Raw genomic sequence first — 12,500 nt, 5'->3', positions numbered from 1 at the left:
ACATGTATGTCAATGCTCCTGGGTAATGAAATCTAAGGACGAACTGAAGTAACACTATTTAGAGTTTTGTTGTTTGCTTTACAAGGACACTGTGGAATTCCCTGTATTGCCTTACACTTTGTTCAGTAGTTTTAGATATAGCAAACTCCAATAAGTTAGGGTTAGTGCAAACCTAGCTCAGAGTGCACGTGCTGAGAGTCACATCACTATGCGGGATAACGTGTGCGAGGAGAAAGTGCTACCATCGTAATTTTACCTCCACATTATTAAACTTTTAGGTCCTCTAGGATAAAATCTATAAACAGTAGGTACGTCCCGTCTCAGACCCCTTCAATGTTATAAACTATGTGGAAACTTGCCGGGTTCTGGAACATGTGGATTTCGATTTAGATGGAACTGAAGTGATGATATAGATCAATAGCACAAATGATTGGTCATGATGCGGTGATGATATGACATGATATGTCAGAGTTGGTTCTAAAATCTAATGTTGAAAACGTTTGCTGAGGAAGGTGTCTTTAGGAACATTTTCAATTGCATTATTTAAAAATGCAAGGTTAAATTAACACACAACCACAAAAAAAATAAAATCCATTTTTTAAAATTAATATACTGGATGTTTTCTTCAGGCCAATCAGACTGCATTATGCTTATACGTTTTGCCGAATGCATCAAGATGCTGAAGCAGGATATGGTAACGTAGCTGTCAAGCATCAGAGTGAAGCCAAATCTACCAGGTGCTTATCCTTACCAGATGCCAGTTCCAGTTGCTGCTATGCCAATATATGGAAGCTCAGGTGGGAGATTCAGGTTGTCATGCAATAACATGTTAAGCCCAAGGCTTATAATTCCCAAGGAAATTTCGCACCAAGATTTAAGACACGAAATTAATTTCGTCAAAGATACAACCTCTGATCGACAAACATTCTTGAAATTATTTCAATGTTTTCGGGGCAAAGAGCTTCCAAATGCAAACGTAGCAGAAACACATCAAAGACAAGGCTACAACGTGCAGTTTGTCTTTGGATTTTACTAATAAACGGACGAGAGGAAGGGCTTGAATTTTACTCGTCATTTAGCTCTAACTAGTGGAAGAGATCAGCACAGAGATAGGTGCGGAATCGTGACAAAAACGGGAACTTAAGCACACGAGATTTTTGAGCAACGGAAGGAAACTGGACTTGCAGATTTTTCATACAAGGACAATAGTTTCTCCCATGTTTTCAACTAGTCTTCTCGAATAGAGGAAGGGGCAATCCAGTTCACGCCTGAATTTTTCAGGCTTTCCTTTCTTTACTGCTCAAGTAAAGTTAAGCAAATATATATGGCTTTCATATATAAACTTTCGTCATAGAGAAAGGATACTTAACAACATAAATGTGGTAGTGTACTGTCAAATGAATTCAAAGGAAAAGTAGATCACTTCCGGTTGCTTTTCATGGCTCAAAACCTCTCGTGGCTAAGGGGAGTGGCTCTTAACTATGAAACTCTTGCTACGGACCTCGTCAAATAATCATTTCTCGAGTCCCTTTAACACTACAGTTATCCTTTTTTGCCAAGACTGCTCTATTTAACGTTTTTTTGTCTGGTTCGACTCACAACCATATTGTGAAGCAAGTGACCAAGACAAATAATGCCTAAAAACACCTCAGAGAGTTAATTATGTTTCCACCAATTTTTATGCAGCAGTATGAGAACATTCTAACACAGAATCTGTAGCAAGGATTTTAAATATATATATATTTCTCAAAAAATTATGACGTCATAAGGCGCTCCTTTGATACACTTTCCAAAATATCAGTTTCATTTTTTTGCCCAAATAAAAAGGCTGTGCTACAGTTTACGAGAAATGATGGGATGGGTTCCCATCCGGTGAAAAAACTGCATCCTCCTTTCCTTTCCTGAGAGTTTTTACATGATTTTCACTGAAACCCACGGCAAAGGACTCAAGTAGCTAAGTGAAAGATTCGCTTAATCGAAGCCTAAAGGAATAAGAGTGATAAAACAACATATTTTATTGTTCACGTGAGGTTACGTGAGCTTTATCTGCAAGAAAAAAATACTTATTACTTTCTTGAACACTTGTTATGGTAAAATTGTAAATGGTTTTTTACCCAGGAGTCATATCATAATTATGTAAAGTACGATCGTCCGGGTCATTGTAGTCCTGAGAAGGACTGTTTGAGATGACATTGACTGACGTTTCGACAACCTGAGCTGAAGTCATCTTCAGAGTCAAGTGATTTGTGTGACGTCTTTGCCTTCAATCTTTTCTTCTTTCTTCATCGAGGGGCAATAAATGATACAGAGAAGTCATGTAAAACAATCGCTGTTCAGGAGGTAGGTCCGTAAGGCAGTCGGCCAGTTGATGAGAGTGAGTTATCAAAAGGCAAGTTGTAGTGCAAGAAAACCCATAAAATCCATCAGTGTGTTAATCCTTAGCATGGGAAAGGGCCCACCCAAGCAAGGAGAGAAAACTAATGACGAGCGGGAAATCGAGTCCTCGACCTTCGACTTGTTTATGATTTATCCGCATTGCACCCAAGCAAAGCGAATTGTTTCTTTGTTTTTCTTGTATTCACAGGCGATCAGCGACCTGGACCCAAGAAACAATTTCAGCCATTACACCATGATGGACAACTCCAAACCAGCTCGTAAGAAGTCTGGAGAGTAAGTGTTAGTGTGGATGTATAACGATTATGTTTCCCAGAAAGTTAAGGTTGTGTAGAGAACAAGAAAATGTCTGGCGAAGATGCAATCCAGGTCCAAACATTTTGGGACACAGAAAATTTGGCCGAGAAGTAGAGAATTTACTGTACATGCCTCCATTGTTATATAAGCAACGCGTGTTCTTCTTTCGCTGCCTTTATCGCCCTCCCCCACCCTCCTCAGTTCCCCCTAGACGATGTTGAAATATGAGCGATCAATGAACTAATCTTGATTTCGGAGATAATGAAAATTCAACATTGTAATGGGGGAGGGGAAAAAGCGCGAGTTGACCCAACAATTTTGACCAGGATTGTATGCTGTGTTTGGGCGAGCATATCTGCTTTTACATCAAACGCTCAAAATATGTTTAAATAAAAGCTAGGGTACTGTAAACCCTTCCACCCGAACTTGTGGGCTTCTGTCGTTACACAAAAGTGAAATCTGTAAGCATCGCCCTCAAGAGGGATGGAGTTCACTCTATCATCCAAGAAGTAGCCTCCATTGACGAGTAAAATCGTCTGGTGTTAGACAGTAAAATCTATGAGTATAACTCTTAGCAGGGGAAGGGTTAAAAAGGACATAGTTATTGAATGGACCTACTAGAATGTGTTAACATTTTCACACTGAAGCAGACCCCATTGATGAGTACAGTCGTTTGGTGTGAGACAGAGTAAATCTATAAGTATCACTCTTAGTAGGAAAGGGTTAAAGTTTTTGATGGGACGCAGATGTCGTTAACCGATTCATCCTTTAATTATGTAGTTGCATAAAAATCCAGTACTGCCAACAGTTCTATTTTTCATTAATGTTCGCAAATTGTCCAAATTTGAAATAGATTGGATAGGTTTTACTGGAACCTCTACTTCAGCTTTGAACAAACCGTCCAATTTGAGAAAAATCTGGATACTTTTCATCACCCAATCAAATGTCAACATAGATAAAAGAACCGAGTATTGACCAATCAGGTTGCAGCTATTAGGGAACTTAAGGACGGAGTCTACTACCCTGTATTAGTAAGCATCTCCGATTGGAAACGCGAGTATCTCGAGATGGCCAGAACGTATGCGCAATAACCATAGTAGGCAAAGTCCTTAAGCAGCTTTGTGGGTTTTAATCTCGCCTATAACAGTGAGAACAAACCGTTTTTTTGGAAGCTATATAATTAATAGGTAACAGGACTACATGCTTGTCCAATTTGGAAATAATTGGATTTAAAAAATACCTCGGACTGCCAAATTGGCAGTCCTCATAATTTTTCTCGTCCACTTATTTCCAAATTGGACAGCATGTAGTCCTGTTACATACACGAAGCAGTCCCAATTGAAGAAAAAATCGTTAGACAGAGTAAAATCTATAACTCACTCTTACGAGGGAAAGGATTGAGTTGAAGTATTACATCAGTAGAGGAAGATAAGGCTGAAAGTCCGTCCATTCAGCTTCGATCAACGTAGTCGACTTTTCATAGCATTTCTACTTTTAGTCTTTCATCAAACGCTCTTTTCCGCTTCCTTGTAGGAGCTGTGTGCTGGACATGGGCACCAAACCTCTTGATACGAACTTAAAGCTAACAAAGATAAATAAAACGCAATACAGAGAGCGCATTTGTGGTGAATCAGTATCTTCCCACCATTTCTATTACAAACATAAGTCATTATAACGTTGTAAGATTGAAGAAAGACTCTTATCAACAACAAGTTTGGCCTTGTATATAGTCACAGTACCAAGTAATTATCCCTATCGACAAAAAACTCTCCACTCTCAACAATTTCCTGCAAGAAAATGTTATTTTCCGCACAATTTGCGATGTGGCGCAGAAGTCAGTTGGAGCCAAATAATTTATATCCAATCAGTGCCGTGCTTTTATTGACTGTGGCCTCATAATCTTTGAAAGCTTTCGGAACTTTCTAGCCATGAAAGAATTAACTTCCAGTGAGCGAATCCCTGTTCCCCATGATAATTACCTGAAATCTATTTTTAGATCGCGCCTGTGTTGTGAAGGTTATTTTCATCATGCCAACGAGCCTCCCTATGCACTATAACCTTAAGTCAACCTTTGCGCGTATCTTTCTATTTTTAGAACTAACTCATCAGCAGGATACTCACATTAACATTATTTTACGTGAATTTGCCTACAATGTTTCTTTAGCTATTTCTGTCTTCGTCAGACAATAACTTTATTCTGCTTGGCCATTCTAAACAGTGCGTGAAAAGCTGAAGAACTCGTGGCGTTCTAAAGATAGAAAGATACGCGCAAAGGTTGACTCACAGGACTTGGATGGGAGAGGCAATCTCTTACTGATGGCCTCCTGTTTTTATCTGTGATTACATTGACCGTGCGGACTAATTTCACACCAACTGACCAAGGTGCTGTCTTTGAAATGACCACGCAATATAACACGGAATTCAAATAATTTTCATCGGGATATAGGGCCAAATATGGGGGATTCGCCTTGTTACCTCAAACTCTCCTGCTATCATTGTGTAAGACGTAGTGGCTATGAAGTCATAGACATGGGCCCAAAGAAGGAAATAGAAAAAACTCTGACTATGCTGAAAATCGAACCCAAGACCTCCGCATTAAATCACCGACTCATCTCTCTCTCTCTTCCGAGGGGACTTAAAATGACTGCACACACTTCGCACAGCGAAATCGTGAATACGCAAGCCTCGGTGGAGGAAGGAGGACTGAGCAAGACGGAGCTACACAGTAAGACCGGAAACGAGTCGTTGGGAGTCAAGTCGCTATTTTCCAGCAACTTAACATGTACGTGTAAAAAGTATTATTCAAGTATTAAATCTTAGTCCCATTCTTCTAACCTTGGTCTCGTTCGTTTTGACGAAATTTGCTTATTTCTGTGCCTAAAATCCAGAGACACTCCTGGTTTCCCTCACTGTATCTGTGATTTTCTTATTGACTGTGGCCTCATAATTTTTTTTTTATTTATTTTTATTTACTAGCTTTAACAGAGCATGAAAATACGTCACACTTGGATGGGTTGAAATTGAGATCCCAATCGTAACTCCAGGATACCAGACCATTTAAATCGTATTGCAACATAAGATGGTCCTGTGGAGATCTCCGTGCACGGTAATATTTGGTATCGTCCGCAAAAAGTACCGTACATGTACCAACCGATGTGATGTCCACTCCTAAAGGGAACCAGATATCCCATACAACTTTAACTTAACAAGCAGCTTTGCATGGTTTATAGAGTCAAAGGCCTTAGAGAAATCTAAATACAGAACATCTATTTCCGTATTAGTATCAAGGAGTGAGCCAATTTCATGAAAAACTGATAATAACTGCGATACGCAAGACCTCCCTTTTATAAATCCAAATTGAAAATCAGAAAGATATTTCTCAAAGTGATTAAACACCTTTTTAAGGATACATTTTTCAAGAACTTTGCTAACAATTGGTAACAGCGAGATGGGCCTATAATTAGATACAGAGTTTTTAGAATCTTTCTTGAAAACTGGTGTCACATTGGCTGTTTTCCATTCAGTTGGAATTTTATCACTGGACAGCGACAAGTTATAAAGGTCGGTCAAGGATGGAGCAATCTGCACAGCACACTCTCTGAGGAGGCGCGCTGGTATACCATCAGGTCCAGCTGATTTGGAAACATCCAAAGAAAGCAGATTCTGTAAAACTTCAGGTACAATAAGTTGAATATCTGATAAGAGGGAGGTAGTAACAGGATGTATGGAAGGTAGAGCAGACGACAGACTTGGTTGCTGGAAAGTGGAAGCAAAGAAGTTATTAAAAGCTTCTGCTTTATCAAGAGGAGAAGATAACTTTATCCCATTGTGCACAACAGTCGCGGGTATTGAACCCTTACTGGTCTTAGCCTTAAAAAAGGACCAAATCTTATTCTTGTTGAAGCCAGAAGCACTTGAAGTGAGCTTCTGTACATAGCCGTTAAATTTGGCTCTGATAAGGTATTTTGTTTCCCGACGCAATTGCTTCACTCTTTCCCATACGCCTGTGGTATTATTTTTAACTTCTTTTCTTTTCAAGGTGTTGCGCTTATTAACAGAATGAATGACTTTACCATCAATCCACGGTGGAGTGTTTGCGCTTTTCAGCTTTAACTTGGGAATAAATCTTAGTCTTATTCTTCTAACCTTGGTCTCGTTCGTTTTGACCAAATTTGCTTATTTCTGTGCCTAAAATCCAGAGACACTAGTGGTTTCCCTCACTGGATCAGTGATTTTTCATCAAAACAACAAAAAGAAAATGTTTGTATAAGAATATGCCAATGGTATTTATGTCGGAGGACATGACGTCACCTCATTGTTTTTCAATTTCGGCCGGCACCGGTCCTAAGTCAGTAGAGAGCTTAAGCACGAGACGTTTTTGTCAACACGGATGCCAAGTAGCCTAGGTGAAACTGGGTCGAGATCGGCGTCTGTGACTTGTTTGCGTTACGCATGTCGCGTCAGTGATTTTACGGCATAGCTAGTTAATTGTACAGCAGTTTTGATTCTTTGTCTTCTTTCTTAATACTGAATCATGACTTCTTTAAGAAAGACAAGAGATACGCCTTTTCAGAGCTACAATCAAAGATTGATTTCCGAGGATGAACTTATTGTTTTATTGGAAGAGAACACGGTCATACGATCGATGATCCTGGAATGATTCTAAATGTAAAGCAAAGTTCAGATCTGCCAGTGTTAGCTGATTTGTCCAATCCATTTGGTACATATCTGTAAAGGAAAGCAAATGACAAATAAAAATGAAGCGTTGCAAAAAAAGAAATTAAATTTGACGGTCATTAAAATTTTTCAAAATTTAACATGGTCTTTCTGGAAACGTTGCCTTAGCTTTCCCAGCGCATTAAAATTTCAGACCATAGAGAAAAAAAACATAAGCACATATAAAAGGATATATTAAGTAAAACAAATATTTTTACTCTAGTTTTTTTGGCATGACGGAGTCTCGGCGTCTGCAGCGCTGTTGTTCATCAGCCGGTAGAACTGACAAGGAAGAGTTTCTTTCATAAATAATAGGAATTAGAAAGTTGATTGTCTAGCATTAGCAAGAAAACAACAAAAATCACAAAACAGAGTTATTGCACCTAAAATGAACTTACCTTTTCGCGTTTTTGTTTTTCACCACAGACGTCAAATATTCAGCTTTGAAGTTTGTGACTTGACGTCTGTGACGTGTGACGTCATTTTCTTTGCAACATTACTTCCGGTCGCCGTCCGTGTTGACAAAAACGTTGCGTGCTTAATCTCTCTAGTGTTGTAAGTGAGAAAATAGGCCATTTTAGCTTCCTTAGGACTGTTACTCTAAGCGATGCTAAGTGTCAAGCATTTGAGATGGTAAAACCTCTTGCACAGTACACAGAGATGATAAAGTGAACTCCGTAGTAGCCCATTTCATTAAGATTCAGAAGTGCAGCAACTAACCCGCGATCAGGCGCTCTTTTCTTTTTGGAAAGACGCGAAAAGTACGCGCCCTGAAGATAAAAAAGGCCAGATAGCAGATTATATAAGAAGCACAAAGTTAACGTTGGTTTTTGACAAATGTAATTAAATCTTTTAGAAGCGTTTACACAAGTTTACATAAATTACGACTTTGCTCAAAGCAATTAGAAATTCAACATGTTCCTGGTAATATTGATAATAATAGTAAATATTAATGATAGATAATAGCAAAGCACTTTAAAGTGCAGCAATTGGGGGCTTAAGTAAGGACAATGTCCACTAAAAGACAAGTTAGAAGAAAGCTTTGTAAGATGGTACGTCTTGAGCGATTGTCCAATTACCTTCACGTGGAGGTCAAAGTTGGTCATTTCACGTCGTTATCAAGGATACAACGACCTAATAATGCATTAAAATGTAAAACTCACATGCAGGGCCTGCAGAGTCTTTGTTTTATTTCACTAAACCCACTGTTAACTTTTATTTATTTTGTGGCGTCCACGTTGCTGTCATCGTACTGTCTTAGCTCCCTACTATGGCTGCCATGTCTCCTCACGAAAGTTGGTCATTTGAAAAACTAAGCATGGGATGTTTCCGGATTTTCAAACACGCACCAGGGTGACTGATTTTACTTACCCTAGAATTGTATTAACTTGAGGTTTATTTTTTAAGATCTGATGAAGAAAAATCTTACATAGGCTGCTACACCTTAGTCATAAGCATTCTACACCTAACAGTTTCTTTAATTGTTCAACGTAACTTCCCAAAACAACAAAAGCCGTATATTCTGTTGCTAACAATTTTTGCAAAACTCTCTTGGTATCTATGAACGCTTACTAAATAGCGGGACTTATCATTCAAAAGGGATAATAGATCCTCTTTAGCTGTGAATCATTACGCTTACTGATTGTTCAAAAACAACTTGGGCCACTTTTACAACCAATCACAAGGGAGACTGTGAATGATCGGTTCTTCTGTTGGTCGAAAAAAAAGATTTGACCCTTGATTAAACACTAATGACAACGATGTCAATCTACCTTGTTACTTGTTATCTTTGCTTAATACATTTCTCTTTTTAACTAAATTAAATCAAAAGAAACTGATTGCTTCTTTAGTACTTCAGACTTGACCATTTCTTCTTAGAGCGTGGCTTAACTGAAGCTGCCGCACACACGTCCTCGACCATTGAGTATTTTGCCCCATCGTACTTCAATTCGTCCAACAGTCCGAGGTACGACTAAAAAAATCACATAAAACAAGAACATCATTTTCTAATCTCTTTCGTGCTTGATTGTCCTTTCTTTCTGCTCAACTGCCTGTTTGACCGTCTAGCCTGGGTTTAAAACACATTTGTGACTGTTCACAGGAAAACATGCTTTAACCCTTATCCGTTAAACGACTAAAAACTAACGGATAACTAACGGATAGTTAACGGCCTTCAAAGCGTTCTTATGCTTTATGCTAACGTTCTAAGGGCTAGGAGGTCTTTCCTAAAGGCTCGCGACACTGCTCTAACGCTTTTGCCTTAACGGTCTAACGGCTTAGTAATCCTGCCTAACGGCTCATGAAAACGATCGGCAACCGTGTAACGGCTGAGAAAAATATCTAACAGATAACCGTAAAAGTGCCTTAACCCTTATCTGCTTGAGCGTTAGCAATTGGCGTCATGCATACTGTAGAGCCAAAGAACAGTTTTATAAATCGTTTCAGCAAAAAGGTCAGTATCCCCATGAAAATGTAATGCCAATTACATTCATAGCCGTGAAATGGAAACACTACTCAAAACAAGCGCTAAATTCGTCGATACACGGGCCCGCTGAATAAAGTCCGATGTTAGTAAGATGCTAGCAAGCAAAAAAGCCGAATCATGACTAATAAGTTTTGCATTGACATGAATTTACTTCGTAGCACAATGCGTTGGAACGTAACGGTTCATGCCGGACGCGTCAGTTCACCATTTGTTGCGACCTGACGTGACAAAGCTTGCTTCATTCATACACTGTTGGTTCTGATAGTCAAAGTCAACAGCGTGTCAAAACATTCCCCCGGAATTAAAACGTTTTGAAACCAGTCTCTTGAATTACACTGTAAACAACTTTATGGAAATTTCATACTCAATGTGGACGACCCCAAAGTTCACTACTAGCGTTTTGTCATCTTCGGCGGAAGTCCTTAGTCATGCATCCCAGAATATCAAAATGTATTTTGATATTCTGGGATGCACACCTATTTTGACACGCTGTTGACTTTGACTATCAGAACTAACATTCTATCAATGAAGCAAGCTTTGTCACGTCAGGTCGCAACAAATGGTGAACTGACACGTCCGGCATAAACCATCACGTTCCAACGCATTTTGCTACGAAGTGAATTTATGTCAAAGCAAAACTTATTAGTCATGATTCGGATTTTTCGCTTGCTAGCATCTTACTAACATCGCACTTTGTTCAGCAGGCCCGTGTATCGACGAATTTAGCGCTTGTTATGGGTAGTGTTTCCATTTCACGGCTATAAATGTAATTGGCATTACATTTTCGTGGGGATATTGACCTTTTTCTGAAACGATTTATAAAACTGTTCTTTGAGTGTCGCAAACAAATTCCAAAGTAATGAATTCGACCAATCACAGCAGAAGCACACAGCGCAATGAACCAATCCGAATTCGTAGCAATTCTGCGTAACTTGCTGAAAGCCCGGGACAAATCGAGCGTGAAAGCCACGATTAGTTTTGGTTTTCCTCTTCATTGGTTGCTAAACTATTGTAAAGCGCCTTTGGACTAAAGGGAAAAGGCGCTATCTAAATCTTATTTATTATTATCATTATCATTATCATTAAACAATCACTAAGCGTAGCAATTTGCAATCGCATCATTACCATCGACAGTCATTTGAAAACTGTTCTACTTGAATGTCTATCGTTCATGAATAGACACATTAAAAACCAAATCAAAATTGTGTCAGATTAGCATTTTTAAAGCAAATCTCGATAATTACCTCTTTTTCGATGAGAGCAAGCAAATCTTTACGAATATTCTCAAAATTTGGACGAAAGTCAGGATTTTCTTGCCAGCACTTCTCCATAAAGTGATACCTGGGAACAAACAGTTTAACCTTATCTTAGTTTAACCCTCGTCCACTCATCTCACGTTGATTGATGAGAATTATCGAAAGAGTAACTCTAGATAATTCATAACTCGATCTCCTCTTTCTGTTAAAAAATATCACGACTTCAAACAAATATCACAAGCGTTGCTGTTTTTAGGCGACGGGGCGACGATAAAGAATAAGTTTCTGAAAAACAGCAGAGCGTTAGGAGATACATCGTTTATCTTTATAAACACAGCGGCGCGAAGATCTGAATTTTATTTCAAGAGGTAAAAACATTAATTTACTAACAACGGAGTTCGAGATACACTGGGACTCTCCTGGATCTCATCTACCTACAATGAGATGACTCTTGTGGCAGCTAATCGGTTTCCGTTCTGTGCAATATTTACAGAAAAGGACAAAAAGGCTTGAAATATCGAAGAGCACCGGGACCTTTTTTTTGTTTTCCTTGCAGAAAACAGGGCGCACAGAGAAGGAAATTACAATGAAGACACTTCTCAGCACAATAATTATTTGTTTGTTTAGGAAGCCAGGCCGTGTGGGTGCCCCGAGACCCGAGACTCGAGACAAAGAACGCTGGGCAATCTAACCCTTCTGTATTCATTAACGATCTGTTCCAAGCTCTAAAATAAGCCTATCCTTTTTAAGCGGGAAAAAAATGATGGTAAAAACCAGGGATTTTATGTGCTAAGAATGACGACCATGTTGGGTTTTCATCTCTGTTACTGTAGCCCCCGAAAGCTTCCAAAGTTCAATGGTCTTCATTGAGGTCAATGCTTGGTTGAGCATCTACACGTGAGATGGAAACTGAGGTCATAGACTGAATTCGTGTAAAAGGCACTCGCACTTTTTTCCCATTGATGCATTTATCGGTGGACAGTTACTTTCCTACAATTTCAAGAAAATGTAATTATTTGTGACCTGATTGCTTGACATAAGTGAAGGCAATTACGACGGCTTGTTTTGGTCATGCCCTCACAGGTGGTCCAAGCTCTACGATTCGTGCGTGACGTAATTTGAACATCATATCAACATGACTGTTAATTTGCATAATAGCGAAATTACAAGGGTTTGTATGTGGAAAAAATGTATCGAATTGGAAGGCAAAATTAAGAGTGATTTTTCAATAACATTTTCTCGTCTAAACTATTTTTTAATTTCTTTTGTCTTTTGGGGTTTCTAGGTCGATTTGAAGCGAGTTTCTGTTGCAACTGCTTCTCTCTCAATTAGATATAATAGAGAGAGAGGAA

The 12,500-nt window shown here is 39.0% G+C and overlaps 1 protein-coding gene across 1 annotated transcript in view; it reads right to left on the bottom strand.

Annotated features, from left to right (window-relative positions):
* Positions 1-8,239: 8,239 nt before the first annotated feature.
* Positions 8,240-12,500, bottom strand: part of LOC138010187 (fibroblast growth factor receptor 2-like) — a 64,936-nt gene continuing 60,675 nt past the window's right edge. Inside the window, exons 17-18 of the mRNA XM_068857129.1 lie at positions 11,137-11,233; positions 8,240-9,379 (exon numbers count right to left, since the gene is read on the bottom strand). Of these exons, the coding sequence (XP_068713230.1) occupies positions 9,254-9,379; positions 11,137-11,233 (223 nt within the window). The 3' untranslated portion in view covers positions 8,240-9,253. The remainder of the gene's footprint in view (positions 9,380-11,136; positions 11,234-12,500) is intronic.

Source organism: Montipora foliosa, chromosome 7 (assembly GCF_036669935.1).
Source record: "Montipora foliosa isolate CH-2021 chromosome 7, ASM3666993v2, whole genome shotgun sequence".
NCBI classification, from domain to species: domain Eukaryota; kingdom Metazoa; phylum Cnidaria; class Anthozoa; order Scleractinia; family Acroporidae; genus Montipora; species Montipora foliosa.
This window is presented reverse-complemented; position numbering and strand designations above follow the sequence as displayed.